The following is a 20,709-nucleotide window of genomic DNA, read 5'->3' as shown; positions in this document are numbered from 1 at the left end:
GGCGTTATAAAAATGTACACTTTATTACACCTTCAGGTAGGATACATCACTAATTCCGTACAATCCTACTGGATCAAGTAACAAACGCTTACGTTCATAAGTTATTTACAGGTTGACTTCCTAACGCACTCCTGGGAGAAAGACACATCAAAAGGAAAAATAAGAAGGAAAAAAGAAAAAGAAAAAAAAAAAAAAAAGAGGTGATTTTTATCTTCATTAACTGACCTAAACAAGAAACAATTGCCTCTTTCGACACCAAATCAGACCACACAATGATGCAGCCAACAGCCTCCCGCTGCTGGAAGCATTCCCCCCCACCCCACCCCCCCGACTTTCATGCACATAATAAGAGCTAAACATTTAAAAGTAAAACTGGGGCTAACTAAGCAATATTTTTCGATGAGCAACACTAAACTGTACACAGTGCCAGTTATCCATCACCGCTGCATTTGCTTTGCATTTTGAACTACTCCACTGCCAACGCTGGCAGCTTCCCGGTGAGGAATGAAGTTTGGCACAAACCAGCGGTTTCAGGGGAATACAACTGCATGCACAAACAGCTTAAAAAAAAACCAACAGTGCCCCCCTATTCGCAGACCCAAGGGTCCAAGAAAAAGAGGATGCAGGAAAAGAGAGGTATAAAATTATATATAAAAAAAATAATAATAATCAGGAACACTGCCTGACCCAGTGTTTACATTCGTGATCTTAAAGAGAATGGGCTGTAGCGATCCTACTCAAAACAAAGGAGCTGACTGGGTATTCTTTCTTGTTTAAGCCATTTGGATTGCTAGGTACCTATAGGTGTGTACATACAGAGGTAAGAATGAAAGATACGCTTCCCTTGCCTTTAAACAGGCTCCCCTCCTAAAAGAGTAAAAAGTTCACAGAATGGAAAAATAATTTTAAAACCATCTCAGAAAAGGAATGTTATAATTTTGTCTGAATTTTACACATCATGCAGTTTTATGGCCAAAGTAAAATAAATAAAAAAAAAATAAACCCAAAAAAGCCACAAGGAGCTTTTGGATTCCTCACTCAGTGCTGTTTGCAAACAGAGTCTGTTTTTCATTTTATGCAAGAAAAGTAAAGAAAACCCTCACAGTTCTATGCAGCTTTTTACTTGGGTTTTTGTTTTGTTTTTCTTTTCATAACAATAAGGCAAACTGACTTGGAGGAAGAGGCCACGCTCTATTCACATCCAAAATACCCACCTGAAGATACATTCATCATTAGCTTTAGTAAAAGAATAGTACAAAAGTTAGATCTTATTCTTTACACAGTTGAAGAATTAAGTTTTAGATTTAATTTCACTATTCTCCCCTTCCCCCAGCCCCCCACCCCCCGAGCTGAAAGCTGAGTAGAAAGTACTGAACATTTAAACATGTTGCAAGAGCAGAATGAAACGGAGAGATTTATCAGTTGGAGAGTTTCCTTGACAGAAGTCTCATGAGAAACAGCTATGGATCATTTGTTTAGCTGTATCCACCAAACAATTCTTTTACAAAAAAAAAAAAAAAAAAAAAAGGGCTACGCTTTAATACACATCTACTATCAACACAGTATTTACTCAGTTCATGCCTAAAATATCCATTATCTTAAAGTGAAATATGAGAATGAACGCACAGGTTGGGTGATTCAGTAAACTGTACACAAAACTACTAACAAACATTTTAAAAGACTTACAAAAATGGAGAATGAAACTTTTTTTCCTTTTTAATTACATATACTTACAGGTTTTCACATTTATTGGCTAAACTTTGCAGGGAGCACTTCAAACATGTTAGATCTTCCAGAGTTATTTACCTCAAGCGAGAACAACACGCAGCCTTTACACAGATGGAAAATACTTTGCTATGTTAGCCACACTTGGTACTTTGAATGGCTTCACCATGGATACTGAGCACACATCCAAACTCTAGCAAAGAAGTGCATATCCCCACGGGCAGTTTGGGGTACGCTAACATAGATGAATTTTACTGACATTTATGGCATATTACCATTTTACTTTCATGGAACCGGGCAGAATTTAAACGTAAGTAATGTTTGCTTTATCTGGTTTGAATGAGCACAGAGAACACTGGCAAAATGCATCTTGTACATATTTTTTGAGTGCTAAACAGTTGCTAATACACTGAAGTTATATGACAGTTTCCATGTTTAAATGTTCACCAGCAAAACACCTTCTGCTTAAAAAATAAAATAAAATAAAATAGAGGTGGCTTGTCTTCATTTGGGTGTTTAGAGTAGCTTCTCACTTGGCTTAGCAAACAAGAAATGCTGTGTTTCCCCATTATTGCATTTTAATCATTAGTTCAACTTGGTTTAGTCGGTGCCTTTAATCTGACAGTAGGCGTCCTCATTTGTACTTTTGCTTGCTGATTCTGGGCTTCAGGTGTTGCTGGTGTCTGGGCTGGATTCTGTACACCTGGAGCCTGAATCTGGGGGGATGCTGTTGTCACGACTTGCTGTTGGATCAGTTTCTGCTGGACGACCTGAGCAGTAGCAGTTGTTGCAGGAATCACCTGAACCTGCTGCTGACCTGCTGTGGTCTGAGAAAGCGTCACAGTTTGGGGTTGAGCTTGTACCTAGACATCAGGACGACAAGGCAATTACAAAAGAATAGTTTGGCACTAAACTGAGCATTCATTTGATTTTTGCTCTACAGAAGCCATCTTATTTAGATAAGCATTTGCCCTCTTGACTGACAAGCATCTTGGACAAAGTAGGAAGGCTGGGAGGAATTCTGGGAACACGGGCTCTGTGGTTTCACTGACAAACACCATTCTGTCACATCTTCTAGAGCTTAAAAATCAGAAGTAAGAGCCAAGATGCCTGTACCTCACATGTCTGCAGTGCAAATCAAAGGGCATTCCCCCAGATCCTTTACAGAAGGTAGATGGAAGATAAAAAAAACAAACCACTGGATAAATAGGAAAATTCCTGTACTGCAGAAGTGAAAGACCAGGGAGAAGGGAGGGATAGATGGAGAATCAAAGAGGTTAAAACACTGACTCTGCACCCATATTGTGACAATAAATACAGCCACTGAGGCTTCCTACTGGTCCCTCACATTACCATTTCAGACTACAGCTGCCAGTCTCTATTCCCAATTTAGGGTAGAAATAGTTTGAACTCCATCCAGAAATCTAATTTTCATAGCTTTACCCAGAGCAAGGGAGAAAAAAAAAAAAACTAAAAAAATCAACATCTCCTTGTTCAGAGGACAAAGTCATTAAAACTGAGCAGCTTCCGCTGCCTTTGTTAGATGCAGACGCCAAATGAAGCTGCAAGGGCGTCTCCAGTGGAAAGTTAACTCTTGTCCAATCCAAGAGGAATCCATCAGGAAGCACTAAAAATGCAGGTAAGAATGCCACCTACACGTCAAGACCCCAGTTTTAAAAGTACTTAGCATGGCCTAATCCTACTGCCACTGATGTCACTGGCGTGTGTGGGAGGGGAGCTGTTTGTCTTTTTACCATGGACTTCAACAGTCCCAGAGTTATGCCAACATCAATGACTTTTGAAAAATCTAGCTTTTAATGTCCCTTGAAAAATTACCTAGGAGCTCTTACTGACTACAGAAGACAACTCAGTTTGTGTTGACTGATGAGGTTTGTACTCCCTGCTGTCTACCTTGCCCTTGAAGCATTCACATCTGAGGTGGTTATCAGTCAGTTTACACCACTTTATCATCTTTTTAAGATAAACAGTCCCAGATTTTATTCTGCACTAAAACACTGCACTATAAACTGTGACAGATTAAGATCCGATTGGCTCAGATTTTTGTGCACCAAAGGTAATAACTTCATCCACCGTCCAGAGTTCGATCATTCCTGCCAATCCACTGCGTAAGTTATGCCTGTTGCTAATGTCTGAACGACACTGTTCTAAACAGCGTTAAACAAACTGCCTGGTAGTTAGGGGAGTGAAAACCAAACCGTCTCACCTTCTCCTGCCCTAGTCCCCTCTGTTACCATACCACATTTAGAACAGACACCACACCATTCTGACTTATACAATGCACTCAGCACAGCGTTATGAACTGGAACAAAACAATTTGTAACCCTTGATTTGTCCCAATTTTTGTAGAACAGACTCAGATGATACTCATTAGTCCAATTATTTGCTATCTTGACTATACATCACAAAATACCAATTTTTAAAAATTCTTTCAGCTCTAGAAAATATTTTTTAAGATCTGGTTTTCAGCTTATCTACAGCAAATATTGATGCACCTACCAAAGTTTTAGACTTTGGTATATATAGCAGCTCACTCAGTATTCACTCGATTCGTTTTTATAGAAGGGCACCTACTATATCCTTCAAAAATACCGCCTATGCCACACATAAGGTGGAAAATACACACACTCCACATAAACAAGCTTTCAGTAGGATCATGTTTCTAGTGCTATATTTGAGGAGTGCAAAACCCACCTGCTGGGAAACTGAAACCATCTGTTGAATGTTGGCAACAGTAGCCTGTTGCTGGACCACTTGTGGAAGTTTTGCAACCTGCAGTGACATGAAATAAAGATTTGGTCAAAACAAAAAATTGCTAATAGCAGCAACATACCATACCTATCAAATCTGCTACTAAGTGAAAACCTTTCCAGAGTCCTGCTCGTGGTAAGCTGCAGCTTGGCATCCTCAGTGATACTGAACTTTTGTAAAACTTTTTAGATCAGTGTATCGAAGAACTTAGCTAGGAGAGGAAGAGGAAAAGTCGTATTTGCAATTTTAACTGCAACATACTTGTTTCCTCCTAACTATACATAAAACTGAAGGAAACAGAAATTCTATTGGGATACATTATCTTAGATAAGAATAAGGCTTCCAACTCCTAACCCCCTTCTTCTTCCTTGGTTAGACTGATCCAGTTATGCTGAAAAGAAGATAACTGAACTGTCACCTACCCTCGGCTGCCAGAGATTAGGCTGGGAGGCAGCAGCAGAAAACAGGAAGAACTCTGGCTGAATTTTCCTTAGTAAACACAGTATGGAATCCCTCGCTTAATAAAAACGAGTGACTGAATTTATTTATTTCAAAGAGGAAAGACGAACTTATAGCTCAGATAGTTCCCCTGACCTGCTATAAGGCCACATATTCACCACCAATGAATTTTATTATGAAGTCAATTTAAACAATTGTGTGACTAGAATTAATATGAGCGGGTGCTAAAATGCTACATCACCTGTCATCTTCACAATTCTCCAGTCACAGCAGAGTTTAAAGGTGTAAACCTGTGTTACCTGTACCTGAATCTGGGCCTGCACTTGCTGGGTTCCACCTGGTTTCTGGGTTTGGGAAATTGGAGTTGTTAAGAACTGTGTTTTAATGGCAGGCTGTGTAGTATAAGTTACTTTTTGTTGCTGTGAAGTCTGCTGTTGGGTTTGGACCGTAACCTGTTGAGCATTTATCTGCAGAAGAGAAAAAAAAAAAAGCATCAATGGCTAGAAAATACATTGTAAACAGTGAAAAATCTTTGGGAATTTCCCACATTTGGTTATATAAGAAGTGACTGAAGAGAATCTTTATCTTTGTTATTTAAAAAAAGAAAACCCAGTTTGGGGCATGAGAAATCAGACCAAACAGCTGCCTTATTGAAAAAATTATTAAGCACCTGACAAGGCACATGAGAAACCAAACTTAAGATTCACCCCTAGAAATACTGACGGACTCTCTAGGAGTGTCCTCATAATTCAGAGCTGAAGCTTTAAAACCACAGAAGCATTACGCAGAGCAAAAAACAAGTACCTTTTGCTGCACAGTAGCTTGACCCTGTGCAACCTGAGGCTGGATAGCTTTCTGCTGCTGTGCTGCTTGATGATGCTTGAGTTTTAGAAGCTGCTGGACATGCAGTGGCTGTGCAACTACCGTCTGGCCTCCTGAAAATGACAAAAATAATTAGAACTGTAAGAGTCTTCATTTTATTGCTTTGTCCCAGTAATCACAGCTTGCAAACACAGATTGTGCTTTTTATAGACTTATACATCTGTGTAGCTTTGAGCACTAATAACCCACTGATTTTAATGGGAATAAGACATATGATTTTGACAGTGGAGGAAAAAACATTCTATTATCTGAGGGCATGAGTAAGCTAACTTTGTGTTCTAACAACAGTCTTCCTACAGGAAAAATTCTGTCCACAGTACAGGAGACAGCTATGAAATACAAAAGTTTTCCTATTTCTATTTTGCATTTTAAGAAAGACAACAAAATTACTATGTCTTTATTTTTAAAACTCTATCTGCTTGCCTACACTCATGCACAGATTAAAAAAAATCCCAACAAACCAAAACCAATACCAACTACATCTGGCTAAAGAATCATGCCAACCTCTCGATTAAGTGGAATAAGCTCAATTCTCTTTCCTCATTTTAGAAACAACAAACTGGAATGCAACCTGTTTTAAAAAGTGTGAGTGTCCCACAGAAAAGATCATTTGAAACATCCTACTTTTAAAAAAGTGGGATTCAAAATTTTACTATGTTTTAGCAAGTCTGTTGACATACCTGCTGCTTTCTGTGGCTGCCCAATGGCAACACTAATGCCTGCAACAGTAACAGGGAGCGTAGTGACTCCCGCAGATGACACGACAGCAGCTGGAACAGACACCACCGGGGGCTTTGCCAAAGCAACTTGTGCTGCTTGCGGAGTTTGAGCCTGGATCTGTCCTTGTGCTTGAAGCTGGGAAGCAGGAACACGAGTCTAAGCAGTAAGGAATGAAGATTATTGTATTGGCACAAACATTTGCTGCACATAACAGTTCCTTATAAAGTAATAGTTGTAAATGTTTCTAAATACAATTGCTCCTCTACAGTAATACATTTCCGAGAAGGTATCAGTGGGTAAGTGCAATTTAAAACTATTTATGTTACAGCTGTTATCTTTTGTACTGCCTAAGTAATGCAAAAGGACACTTGTGTGCGTGAATGACCAGTACCCAGTTCATTTAAACCAGCAAAGAGAGTAAGGTGTTAAGACTGTTTTTGCAAAGTCAAAGACAACTTACCAGACGAGCAACCTGCAGGTTTGTCACAGTAGTGCCTGTGAGAACTGCGCCAGGACGAGGTGCTGTAACAGCAGTGAGTTGTTGAGTTTGCTGTTGCTGTTGCACTTGTACTTGCGCTGTTTGCTGTTGTGCCCCTTGCTGCGTCTGCTGCGCTGCCTGCTGCTGGGGAAGCTGCAGCTTCTGCTTCTGCAACTTGATCAACTGTTCCTGCAAAAATCAAACACTTCCATCATTTCCATTCTTTTATATGACTACTGGAAAAAATGGAGATTAATCTGAAGCTTTAAAGGAGAAACATTCTATGCCAGACCTTAGTTGAGATCAAAGAGCTGAGAAATCAACTCCTTTATGCAATGGGTCGCCAGTGAAGAAGTAATACTAAGTGCTTCACATCTGACCCACTGCGATAGTGGTACTATTTGAAACGGCTGTCAGACTCACTGCCCTCGTGAAATTCTAGCAGGAACAAATTTAAGAGCGAGCTGCATTTCACTCTAGCCCAAGAAAACAGGATACAAACCACACTGGTAACGATGCTTACAGTAACAATGAGAGTAACACGTCACATTACTTCAGAAGCATTCCCTCACCTGTGACAGTTTCCATACAGTTTTTATTTGAGCTGGAGATTGGGCTTGTGCCTGAGCCTGAATCTGCGGGACCTGCACCTGAGCAGCCTGCTGCTGCTGTTGCCTCAGAAGCTGGAAGTGAGCAGGGGTGATTGTTTTGCCAGATAACTGGACTGTTGGTGTAGCTGTGAATAAAGAAAAAAAAAAATGCTCTGAAGAAAGATTTTCAACATACAATTTAATTCATTGATTTCACCTGAAAATCCAAGCTGTTAAATGCATATTTTTCTGCTCCAGCACAGTTGGTAGACTAACTACAAATAACAACACATTAGCATAAACATGACATAGCAGAGTAAATAATAAAATATATGCTCCTTTCTTCACAATGGTTTTTAGTTGAGACAGTCAACTCTAGTATTTTACTGCTAGATTATTAATAATCTTTTTTAATTGCAATGTCTAGGGGCCAAGCAGCTCTCTACTGCAATACTTCATCCAAAAATCCTGGAGAAAAATGTAGTCTGAGCACCAACAATAAAGCAAGTTAAACATAGCACTGTTTAATTGTGCTGCCAACAAATCCAGACTTTCAATATTGTGGGGCTACAGCGGTCAAGCAACCTACAGAATTTCTGGGGCCCTTTATGTACCCTTGAAAAAAATCCCTAAATACACAATTATTACCTGGTGTAACTTGGGTCACCAAAGATCTCGTCTGGGTCTGCACGGGTGTTAAGTTTGTAGTTACTACTGCTGATGCTGTCACTGATGTTACTGCACGAACTCCCTGGGTAGATGCCAGGGTCACCAGCTCTGTGGAAGCAGCAGGCGCAGCCGCAGTCCGCTGCTGGGTATGTACCACTTGTGCAGTTGCAGTGCCTCCCGAAGTCTGAAAAGGAACACAGTCAATATTTCTTACAGTTTCCATACCTCACATAAAGCTATGGAACCTTATGGAGATGGACTATACAATTTTAGAAACAAACATAAAAAATGCAAAGGCATTGCAGAAGCAAAGAAAGTCCAAATCTTTCCAACACATTTATCTGTTCAGGTATGTCTCATAATCAGCATCTGGCTAAATCTTTTTCAAACAGGCTGATCACCAAACCCTTAACTACATTACAGAAATCCGATTTTACTACCTTTCAATTTTTTGCTTTATCTTCCATAGTCTAAACCATTAAAATAATAATAAAGATCATAATTAACAAAGCACAAAACAGTTACAGGCTGGGAATGATAATAACATAATACATTGCCTTGACTTGTCTACAAACTATTTTTAACAGTAGTATCTATTAGGCACTTTTTTCTGATGAACCGTCCCAGTGTGTTCTGATATTTTGGTAAGGGAGAAGGGTTTGATACAGAATCACGTGATGCAAATGAAATTTGCAAGCAAAGTTTCTGATAACATGAAAAGCTAAAGAAGGAAACAGATATACTGATAAAACACTCGACGAAGATCAGTCCAGGGACACAACGAGCGATGCGATGTACTCACAGTCAATGTTCCAGGTATGACAGGTGAAGCCAGACGTTTATTGATGGGCTGAAAGGTAGCAGCAGGGACTCCAGCGACGGTATTCACTATGACATTTCCACTCACTGTAGCTGAAAGCAAGCCAAGATTAAATGTGAGATTCTGAAAATGAAAATTTGAATGTCCTATCATCTCCAATGCCTAATTATGAAGTCTTCTTACCGGTCTGTATACTTGTCCCCGTAACTGCTGTTTTGATTGTGCCCGCCTATTTAGAAGACAATTGAGGTAACAGTTCAGAAAAACAATAAAAGAAAACTGAACAAAGCTCTTACGCTACTACGCTGTTTAACACAATGCTGTATTCCAGAAGTGACAAAATAAGAAAAATGCAATAAAATGCACAGATGCTTCTGCAGTTGTTCATTCATTCTACCTATCAACAACAACTGAAGTATATATTAGGAGTCTGCCACACTAACGAGCAATTGGAGACCAGTCAAATGTTTGGTAAATACGGGTCATTTGACACACTTGTTAGCAGAAGAAGGGAGCAAAATATTGCTCTGACGCACCACAGACAACCACTCACACAGGAACGTCACTGAGCAGTAGATACACAGCAATACTCATGGGTCAGAACCCATCCTCTCTCTCTTTCTGTAAAAGCTGTAGCATTCTTGCCCTTCAACAAGCAAAATAAAATCTCCACTGCCTGCACGTTAGTGTGCAAATGGGATTGGCTCTAAAAACAAAAGCCTCAGACCTGCCGTCAGATTCATTAAAACAGACTCCAGATTCAAGGAACCCATGAAATTTCGCAGAGATTTGCAATAAAATAACCATAGTAGGTGTTGTAGGATGCAACATTCCACTTGCCTTGCAAAGGTTAATAAAGCTTTGGTTTTTAGCTACTTCAACAGCATAGCTTTTACAGCTACATTCTGTTTATTCTCCAAGTTCTCTGTATAAACACTGTTCACTGACAGTGTAAATGTATTTGCTTAGACTTGATTAAACTAAATTGAAGTCTAAACCGAAAAAGTAAAAAAATCTTTGCAAAGATTTTCCACCAGTGTTGTTCTTCCACCTCAGAATGCCAAGACCTATTGCTGTAATGGTACGAACACAGCCTTAATAAATGAGCAAAAAAGAAGACACTCAGCATACTCTGGAAAAAAATAAGAAAGAAGGAAATAGCTTTTATCTCACTACACTGACCTAAATTTTTCACTTTCCAGAGACAATAAAACATGCAAATATGGTACACAGAGAAGAAGTTACTATATCAGAGGCACCAAGTCCTCCGCTTCTTACCAATACTGCTGTGTTGGCCACAGTAGTTACTGCAGTCTGCACGACTGCCTGTGGCTGCTGAACTACCTGTGCCTGCGCCTGGGGCTGAGGTTGGGCTTGCGCTTGCTGTACAGCTGGTTGCTGAGCTTGCTGCTGGCCAGCTTGCTGCTGCTGAGGCTGCGGACCTGTCTGTTGCTGTGCCCTCTGCTGTTCGGCCAAAGCCTAGGAAATCAAAGCGTGAGCTTCACAGTCTTCAAAACAGTGCACGTAACAATCGGGATGTATTTTTTAAAAAACAAAACAACAAACAAACCCCCTTTAATTCTAAGCATGTATTATATATGTGTGCAGAGACAGCATACCAATCTGTCTTCACTGTAACTCTCTAACTTCAAGTTACATGACTTAACTAGCTCCAAACTACAAGCTTACACAGCTTAGAGCATAGCACAATGAGTGATCTACCATCAACAAGCCAGGACAAGTATCTCTTCCTGAATAATACAAGAAAGGAGGCTACAGAATGGTCACGAATAAAAAGGTTTTTACATGTTTTTAGCACGTCTTCCAAAAAGATGCTTCTAAACAATGAGTATGAGCATAACATACAGGCCCAAGGAAAGGTCTCACTTTGGACCCTGGACAGCCAAACCCTAGTACATGAACAATTTTCAGCTGCCCATAACATCTACTGTACCGCCAAAACTTCTTCCAGAAGGCAGCTTTTCTCATGCTTCCTCTGTTGCCTAATTTTTTAATTACTGCAGTCATATGTATAGCTGAGATGGAGACCGTACCTTTTTCTCTTTTGCAATACGTTCTGCTCGGAGGGATGCAACTTGAATTGGAGGAAGTGGCTTATCATAGTTGATTCCACTAGAAATGATGATAAGACAAAGCACACAATCGTTAAAAATAAATAACTAGAAGAGAAGAGAAGAGAAGAGAAGAGAAGAGAAGAGAAGAGAAGAGAAGAGAAGAGAAGAGAAGAGAAGAGAAGAGAAAAAAGAAAGCACTTTTATGCAATTCATAACTCCTTTAAGACAGAGAGTGCCCACCTTTCTGCAAGCACTGATGCATGCTTTGGATTCTTCTGGAAAGGATTCATGCCAAGTCTGAAATTGAGCAAAACTGTATTACTGGAGACAGAAAAAAAACTAAAAACAATATTTAATTTCACATGTTTTAGTGGATGACACAGCAGTTTTGGTGAAGTTTTCATGATATTCCCACCAGTACTGGAGCCTGCATACAGATAGACATTTTAAAAAAGACTCACCATAAATATTAAATGAATACAGAAAAAGTTACTGCAGGAATATACCTAGAAAAACAATGTACTACTAAACAGCAGAGACATCAAAATGTTTACAATTCAGGCAAATGGAAAATGTAGTTTATAAAGTAGATTTAAAAAAAACCAAGCAAACACGGAGTGCTCTTCTGCTCTTAATCACGCAAAACAAATTCATGGAGTAAAAGCTAATCCAAACACATGAAATATGAAGGTTTTCCAATAACAGAAGGTCAGGACAGAAGGAAAGAGATCAAGAACAGAGAAGCAAAACAGCAGCTTGAAACAGAGTGTAAAATAACTCAGTTCCAAGATCAATTCAGAGCACAGTTTCCAGGAGATCTGTGGTGACAGGGAGATCAAATGATCCCAGTTAAACTTACAGCGGTTTGATAGGTGGACTTCTTTTCCCTGCAATCATTTTCATCATCTCAAAATGATTAGTATAAAGTTGCGTGTGGGTGGCACCCTCATCTTGAGCATAGATCTGATTGGTACGAAGCGGGCGACTGTTTTTAGTCTAAAAAAAGAAAACAAATCAACTTTCAATTGCGAACACACCCACATGGCATTTTGTCTATGTATAAACACATGGTGCGCTTGTAGATTATTTAAAAACGTCCTCCAACATATCTATCACAGACTGGTTTCTGCCTCGTGTCACTGATAACTTACTGTTACACAAAACTCTATGGGAAATATATAAAGAAAGAGCAAAATAAGGAGCAGTTCTCACGGTCACACTGGCATCAGCACTTGGGGACATACAAAATGGCAAACTCTAATTTGAAAAAGAATCTTTGCTTTAGTTTAGATTTTGCAAGTTTAATTCAGTACCCAAACCAAGAGCCCATTAGTTTATAGTTATGCATAGCGCACGCATAAAACCATCACTGCACTGCTCTCCCAACAAAGCTATGTTAACATCCAACACACCATGCCACGCTAACATTTGGCTTCTCCTAAGTAGAAACTGCCAGTCAGGGACAAACCTGCTTATTAGTCAGAGAATGGGACTACAGTCAGAAGTTCTAGAGTCTCTACCCAGTTCTGTCACTAAACTGCTGTATGGTTTGGAAGAAGTTGTTTATAATGACGGAATTTATCTTTGTTTCTGTAGCATACTATCATCCTCATTTACTAAAAGGTGCTTCAAGCATTAAGTTCACTATATATTCGCAATCCACTTAGACCCTCGCATGAAGTACATTCTTACAGATCTTAAGTACCATCATAATAATCAGGGTAAGTTACATGGTGGTTGTTAGGCGAAAAAATACCCACTACAGTTTAAGTGAAATCACAAACTTCTTGTATGATTTAAAATTTATCTACCAAATCCAAAAGCTGAAGTCTGGTGTCAATCCACTGTATCAACTAAGAAAGGAAAAATAAATTTGGAATTTTAATTGATGTTTCAGAACTCAAGTAACACTCAACATGGATCTCATATGAATTATCTGCCCACCTCCATTGCTGCTAAATACCACAGTGTCTAGATTTGATTTGGAAAGAATACCAATGCACACCTTATAAATACTTTTTGTCTTCTTTTTAGGATTAGCTTCGTACATTAGCTGTAAAATAAGAAGGAAAGTTAGATGATCTTTTGTGGAAGATTTTGTTCAGGTGCTTTTTCTTTTCAAAGAAATCACATAAAATAAGTGGAAATCCTGATGAGGATAATTTTTTAATCTTTTAAAGTTATTTATTTACACTGTTGAAACATTTAATAAAAAAAACAAGTGTTTACGGAGATAAGGAAAAAAACTCTACAAACTTAAGGTAAAAAAAGACGCATCGTTCTATGTAAACTCACCTTTCCTTCTTCCCTTGGAATAATGACATTTTCGTATCTGTTTCGGCATTGTTTTGGTGAGCGATAGACTCTGCTGCATGAGTTAACAACATCACTAACAAGGTCCCAATTGGGAGTGTGTGCTGGCGATACAACAGCAAGATTTAAAGGAAGCTCCAGCAGCTGCTTCACTGCCTGCAATAGATAAATGTACAAAAGCTTCAGATGACAAATCATTTCCATCTTCCAGACCTACCCTTATCTGCATGTGTCCACACACCATTACTACAAGGATACAGACAGCTTAAGGCGCAGACTACGGGTTCACCTACATTCACAGAGAATAAATAAGCATAAAATGCCATTACACAGACTGACGTGCAAGAAAACACTTGGAGACCGGTATAAGAGGAAGAGAGAGCTGCCACTCCAGTGCTGCTCTCTTCTCAAACGCGGGGAGAACTTTAGCTGCATTATACAATGTTCGGCCAGCACAAGTGATCTGGAACATAACAGCAAGTGGTCTCTACAACCAAAATAGGACTTAATCCTGCATTCTGCAGCTTAACCTTTAATTTACCCTTAGAGGAACACAAATGATAGGCTATTTGTTCTGAGTTACATCAGCAAAATGCCAAACTAACCATTAAGAATTAGAAATAACTTTGAAGAGATAAAGTGCAGAAAGAGCCTTTTCTGAAATTAGAAGCAGAAATACAATAAATAATAACAGCAGAAAGTGCAGGTATCATCTGACCTGCAGAAGTGCCCAGTCTTCGCTGATCAACCACTCCGGATTATCCTGTCCAGCCTCAGCAGCTGGTTTGACAAGAGTCGGCAAAGGCTTTGCAAATTGTGTTTGTTGTTTCAACAAGATGTTTTTCTTTTGCTCTTTGCCCTCTCGGCGCATTTTCAACATTCCTGGAGTTGCTCGATCAAAAAGTGAACGAGGTGGAATAACTGTCTCTCCATGACGCTGCTTTTTCTTCCTACCAGCAGCTAAGACCAAAAAAAAATAAATTCTTGGTAAATAGTTACTATCATTCTTCAATTCTTCTGCTACTTAGAGCCACAAAATGCTCCTACGTGTGTACAGAGTATTCCCCACTGCCTCTTAAAAGTGCACTGTCAATAACTAAACAGAGCCTGGTATAAAGTAAGATCATTCATGTCCTAACTCACACAGCAGAATGCTTGTTTTCTAAAATTGTCCTTTAAAAACACCTGTATGTCTAAATAAAGACACACTGTAAGAACTGGGGCTTCCAGTGATTCTATTGCTGCAAGATCACAGTGAAACAAGAATTTTCGTCTCTTCAAACCTGCAAATTTCATCTTTACTGGACCAGACATGTAGGAGGTATGAAAAATCGCCTGATTTTTTTAACTTTCAGCAATGAATCTCAGACCCGTTTTGAACAAATGTTTACCAGATGGATCTGTTTTGTGTCGTTTACGTTCCTTCCTGACATACACTGGCGGCAACTTTGATTCTGGAATAGGAGTGGTATCATACATCAGGCACATAACAGAATCAATGTAGATATCGTTGTCATCCTGAGGTGGAGTGGGAGGAGTCCAAAGCTGCACAGAACAAAATTTGTAGTTACTGCAATATTAGCTCTCCACTGATCTTTATGTTTCAAAAAATGAAAAGCCTATTTAGGCTGCCTGGTGTTACTTTTACTTACCGGCATTATTTCGGTTTGTCCATCCGGACCTTCATAGACATATTCCTAGAAAGCAAAAAAACAATACAGTTCAAACAATCCAACTGAACTCTGAAGGAAAACATATTCTCAGAATAACTGTTAAGAAATTTACTATTAAGAAAAACAAGACTGATCAGGAATTACTTTGTTGTATGCATCCTCCCGAGTGTACGTTAGAAGTTCCTCTTCATCCTCCCAAAGCATTTTTTGCTCTTTTTCCTTTAGCTCCTTCATATGCTGGACTTCCCATGCTTTCTTTGCAGTTTTCAATTCCATCTAGATTAAAATCAGACTCCTTATAAACTTTATGCAGTAACAGACACTGGATTTGTATTTTTATGGACAAACTCCTTAAACTTTGACATTTTCAGGCACAGAAATCTTACAGCAATTTCTTAATAGATACTTTCACAATCATTTAGAAGAGATTTTTTGGTCTCTGTTGATGGTCTTTAAACCCTTGAAATAAAGCAAACTCAGAATTTCAGTTCAACAACCAAGACAACCAGAACGCAGCTCCTTTACCCAAATAAGGAGGTTCACTGAAATTAATGATTTTTTTTTCCCCTGCTATCAATGGAGTACAATAAATATTTGGTGAGCTGTGCTGAAGAATGTCATTCCCATTTTATAAAAAATAAATTAAGAACTGACACCTGCTTAAACCAAGAAAATCCCCAAATAATAAGCTCTCTCTAAGGCGTTCCAGTGTTCGTAAAGAATAACAAGAGAAGATCAGAGAAGCACCTACAATATATTCCACATCACTGGAGAAACTTCCACTTTACATTGAAAATATAAACCTACTTATGTGACAGAACAACACGGAAAAGAAGGATGATTTGTTTTACCTCATTCAGCCGTGGCTCATTCTCATCAACTGAAACGTGGAAGAGCTCTAAATAATTCAAGGCATACTTCTCAATTGGAGTGAGCTGAGACAATGTATCAAGGGGAAAAAAAAAGTTAGTATTGAGGATAATAAAAGAAATGTTAACTGAAGAAGAGTGTATCAAAGCTCTCGTTAAAACTAATCTCCCTCTCTGACGGCTTAACATCTTAAGGAGATTTCCCATCCATTTAATGGCAGTATCAATCCCACAGACAACGAAGTTGCTTTAAGGGCAGACTACAAACAAATTGAAATATTTGAACTGAACATTACTTTTTAACCAAATATTCATGGAAAGTCGTGGTACCTGATCCACAACAGCAACTAACTCCTGCAGCTGTGACGGCTCTTCATTGTATTTTGTCTCAAAGAGCTCTGTGATTAAAGGTTCAATGCTTGACTCGGATCCTATTTCTTGTACGCAATCATTTGACTCCTCATCCTCTTGTTCAATACTGTTGAGGGCCTTTCAGAAAGACAGATTTTAAAAATAATGAAGACTTCAAATATATGGAAAGAAACCCCATAAGAAGTTCACAGAAATCCAACACAGATTTCTGCAGTAAGTCTCTGCTGAAGCAAGAGAAACGGTCCCCAGAAAGGATACAACTCAACCACCAGCTTTTGGAAGTTTTGTTACAAGGAAAATGACAAAACATAAAAACACCAGAAAAAGAGTTTGACAGAATTTACCCAAATAAGAAAAGATAAGGCAACTGTTTAACAGACAGGTGTCTCTGTCTATGGCAGGGGGGTTGGAACTCTATGATCTTCAAGGTCCTTTCCAACCTAAACCATTCTATATTCTGAATACTAATGTTGCACAGCTGTCTTTTTAGTGTATGTGTTAATAATTACCTCTATGAATGGTCTTGCAACTTTAGGTGAAATATTTTCTGCTGGAGATGGCTCTTGAGAAAGTACTACAAATTCTTCTGCTTTCACTCTAAATCCAGAATCCTCCATAGGAGAATGAACCTCAAACAATTCCTGAATCGTTTGCTTGGTAAGTAGGGAAAAAATAAAAAATAAAGTAAGAGATGTACATTCAGCTTTCAGGACCATTCTATTTTTTATATAACTTCGAATTAGCACAGGTTCAAGTGACCTTACAAACTATGGACTGACTAAAGAAAAAATAAATAGCTATTATTTCTGCAAAATTGTCCCTTTGCTCTTCTGTAACTTTCTCCTGTACAGGACAGAGTAGAATAAAGTGTTAAGAGTTCATATACAGGAAAGTTAGAAATACACCCTGTCTCATCCTGCACCACCATACTGGGAGTGCCAAAAGGGGATGAAGAGCTTCATGGGGACAGTCACTGCTGTCTGCATCTTCACAGCAGCAACTGAGAACCTATCTCACTAAATACCCAAACTTCCCATTTCACGTTTTTAGTTGCTGAAACCTGCATCCTCAGAAGCTCTGCAGAATTTTGCAGCAGGGTGCTAGAAACCAGAATACATGAAGTGACATAGGTGCTGCCTGTGCACCCCTGTGCAAGTAACAGAATGAAAGCATGTAAGACAGTACTTGAGAAAATGCGGCCCTAACACCTAAGTTCAAGCAATCCTGAAATCTAATATGCCTACCTATCAATTTTAGCCCAAACAGATTTCTACTAAACTGTTATTGCACAATCCAAAACAGATGCTTGATTTTATTAAACACTGCAACACTGGTGTTTGAACGTATTTTGAATATTAACTTACCTGTGTTAAAAAGGCCATTGAATAGTCATTTCCCTGAGCAGCTACTTCTCTGATCAAGTCCTTTGTGCCGTTTTTCAAAAGCTTCTCTTCTACAGAATTACCACTGACAAGCCTAAAAAAAAAAGAGGAAAAATAAGAGAATAGAAATCTGATAAGCCATTTCCAAAACCGCTTTCGGAAACAAAAAGAGAAATTGCCCTTAGAGAATAACACTGAACTTTTAAAATGTGGCAGTTTGTGAGGTTTTGTGGGGTTTCTTTTAGTTCTGGTAAAGGCCCAGAACAAAATACATACCTCTACTACAAAGCTTTCTTTTAACAATTCATGTGATTTTTTTAAAAATTAATTAAAAAAAAAATCAAAACCCACCTCACTTAAATTCCATGTAAACTAACAGACGAAACCCATGCAAGTAATACATTAATTACATTTGGTGTTAAGAAAGACCGTATTTTTATATGATAACCTGGCATCTTTTTTGACGCGAGATGAAGCTTTCAGCACTGTTTCCACTTTATTTCAGATCATACAGAGGAGCGCTATCTGAATTAACCTTACATGAAAGCGTGTTAAAGAGCGGTCGTTGAGCTGTAACCATCACCTGTATATATGGATATCTTTACATCTCCCAATTCTGTCACACCATTCCTGAGCTTTTGCATCCATCACTGGGTTTAGGTCATTGTCATAGAACACAACCGTGTCTGCCTCAACAAGATTGACTCCAGTGGAGCGACTGTGAGAGGAAAGGATGGCACAGAAAATGCGCTTGTCTCTGTTGAAAATTTTCATCAGCTCCTACATAAATGGAATAAAAGCGAGGAGTAAGTAAACCATCTATCAAAATAAAATATCAAACCAAATTCAATATAGCCTAAAAAAAAAACCAAAACCCGACAAAAACAAGTCAAGTGTTTCAAAATGAGTAAGGAACAAGGCAAATTTCCTTCCCCTGCTGCAGCATACAAAAGCCTGAGCGGCACATATTGCTGTGCCAGTGCATAACCGTTAGGGCAAACTTACCTGCCGTTGTTCATGGTTGGCATATTCATCAATCCTCACAAACGTGAGGAAATGGAAATTCAGGAACAATTCCAGTATGTCCAACATCAGAATCATCTGTGACAAAATCAGCACACGGCGCCCTTCAGATTTCAACTTTTGAAGCAAGACAGCAAGAGCTTCTAATTTTCCTACATTTCAAACAAGAAAACCAACAATTGTTTTGTACAGACATTCCATTCCTGTGAAACGGGAAATTACCAAAATATTATCCCCAAGTGCCCGCCTTTACCTGAGTCATACTGCACCAGCCGGAGGTCAGGGAACTGCAGCAAGTGAGGAGTTGTAATCCGTTGCAACCGATGCAAGTGAGGAGCTGCCTTCTGCTTAAGACTCTGCTTAAGGAGTTTCAGTCTGTGACTGTATGAAGCGGGGGGATTCGCTACATACAAACATGGGGGAGCAGCAACTGCAGCTGGCAACACGAAGAGAGCCCTGTGAAAAGCACCAAAACAAGGGAATACCAGTTTAAAAAACTACATACAAAATGATCATCTGTAGCAATAATTTTCAGCCTGTCAACCATGTAATTTTACACTATTATCTAAGCACTTTGTTAAAGTGACTTAGGAAGTGCTGCATACCTTCAAAGTGTTAACATTCTCTTTAAGATCTCCCTTATCTTTTCGTTTTGTTTTGCCTGCTTTAAGGATAGCTTCTGTTAAGGTGTTTGCGCTGTGACCACTGTATTCTGTCACTGGAGCTCAAACACAAGAAACACCCATCATATGAAACTTACTAAAAGCAACCCAAAAAGGTTTGAGGAGTTCTAATTGCATTTCACATTTCTACAAAACTGCAGTTACTGCTCTGTACACAATCCACTAAACGTCAGCTTTAGCTAAACTAGCTTCTGCCTACATCTCTGTGTCTTAACTCTTGTTGGTTGGCTCTAAGAGGTACCTACTCGGAAGTAAATCCAAAGTCTAAGAATGTAAGCTGAAGTATGGTCAGCTGAATTTGGGCTTGAAATTAGGAATGAGGCACTGAAAATTCTTATTATAAAGATCCTAAAAGAAACAGAAGTGACTGTTACTTTTATGTTCACACTGCCCACCATTTACTGCTAAATAAATCAGTCTAAACCAAACAAGCTCATGAACAGAAACAAGGTGTTAAAGCCTTTTTGAAAAGGAGCGTTTAAGAAATAACTAAATGTGGTAAAGGCTCACAAGGCAGAGTCACACGTTACCTGTTAACAACATCCTTTAGAGATTCTTGTTGCTGAACCAAAGTCAGGATCATTTCTTGCAATGGGTTACTGGGGCCTCCGGAGGCACTTGAAGAAAGGCAACAGTTCACAAAGCCAGCCCACCTCCAGCTGTTGTCTTGGCTGGAAGACAGCTGAGAGGGCTTGCTTTCACCAGTCAAAGAACAAACACTCAGCAAGTCTCGGCCGTACATTGGGGCCCGTGAACAACGGCGCTCATTGCCAGAAAATATTCTGTCCAGGCGCTCCTTCAAAAGCCGGTTCTTTTCTTCATATGTTTCCTTTGCCAAGAAAAGTGGAAAAGGACATTTGCTGCTCATCACAATCACTTAGGAATTGGAGTTGCTTTAGAATTAAGCTATCGGGATCAGAGTACTGTGCGCTTTATACCACCAACATCGTAGACTGTGACAACTACTTAGACCAATCACAAAAGGTGTAAATTCTGGATAAAATTTGAAGACAACAGCTAAATTCAATTCATATTTGAGTCAATTTTATCTCAGTTTAGTACCTCCTTGCCTTTTTTAAAGTACCTTTTCATAGTTTTGGAAATAAAACAAAATTAATCATTTATATTTGGGACATTTCAATTAGCACATTGATATTGATAAGGAGCAGTTTCTTGCACAATTTAACATATACTTGATGTTTCCCTA

General features: G+C 39.0%; 1 protein-coding gene across 1 annotated transcript in view; it reads right to left on the bottom strand.

The window, feature by feature from the left end:
* Window positions 1–2,067: 2,067 nt before the first annotated feature.
* The window catches only part of EP400 (E1A binding protein p400), a 47,431-nt gene continuing 28,789 nt past the window's right edge, over window positions 2,068–20,709 (bottom strand). The window contains exons 26-52 of the mRNA XM_009888107.1: window positions 20,033–20,331; window positions 19,073–19,275; window positions 18,802–18,971; window positions 18,380–18,576; window positions 17,779–17,890; window positions 16,924–17,067; window positions 16,373–16,531; window positions 16,025–16,108; window positions 15,318–15,449; window positions 15,153–15,197; window positions 14,892–15,045; window positions 14,219–14,460; window positions 13,483–13,656; window positions 12,047–12,183; window positions 11,428–11,484; window positions 11,167–11,245; window positions 10,391–10,591; window positions 9,296–9,341; window positions 9,095–9,204; window positions 8,272–8,476; window positions 7,606–7,769; window positions 7,016–7,222; window positions 6,516–6,711; window positions 5,758–5,888; window positions 5,253–5,420; window positions 4,438–4,515; window positions 2,068–2,588 (exon numbers count right to left, since the gene is read on the bottom strand). Of these exons, the coding sequence (XP_009886409.1) occupies window positions 2,316–2,588; window positions 4,438–4,515; window positions 5,253–5,420; window positions 5,758–5,888; window positions 6,516–6,711; window positions 7,016–7,222; window positions 7,606–7,769; window positions 8,272–8,476; window positions 9,095–9,204; window positions 9,296–9,341; window positions 10,391–10,591; window positions 11,167–11,245; window positions 11,428–11,484; window positions 12,047–12,183; window positions 13,483–13,656; window positions 14,219–14,460; window positions 14,892–15,045; window positions 15,153–15,197; window positions 15,318–15,449; window positions 16,025–16,108; window positions 16,373–16,531; window positions 16,924–17,067; window positions 17,779–17,890; window positions 18,380–18,576; window positions 18,802–18,971; window positions 19,073–19,275; window positions 20,033–20,331 (4,167 nt within the window). The 3' untranslated portion in view covers window positions 2,068–2,315. The remainder of the gene's footprint in view (window positions 2,589–4,437; window positions 4,516–5,252; window positions 5,421–5,757; window positions 5,889–6,515; window positions 6,712–7,015; window positions 7,223–7,605; window positions 7,770–8,271; window positions 8,477–9,094; window positions 9,205–9,295; window positions 9,342–10,390; window positions 10,592–11,166; window positions 11,246–11,427; window positions 11,485–12,046; window positions 12,184–13,482; window positions 13,657–14,218; window positions 14,461–14,891; window positions 15,046–15,152; window positions 15,198–15,317; window positions 15,450–16,024; window positions 16,109–16,372; window positions 16,532–16,923; window positions 17,068–17,778; window positions 17,891–18,379; window positions 18,577–18,801; window positions 18,972–19,072; window positions 19,276–20,032; window positions 20,332–20,709) is intronic.

Source organism: Charadrius vociferus, unplaced genomic scaffold, assembly GCF_000708025.1.
Source record: "Charadrius vociferus isolate BGI_N301 unplaced genomic scaffold, ASM70802v2 scaffold326, whole genome shotgun sequence".
In the NCBI taxonomy this organism is placed as follows: Eukaryota; Metazoa; Chordata; class Aves; order Charadriiformes; family Charadriidae; genus Charadrius; species Charadrius vociferus.
Note: the sequence above shows the minus strand (reverse complement) of the source record. Positions and strands in the feature narration are given on the sequence as shown.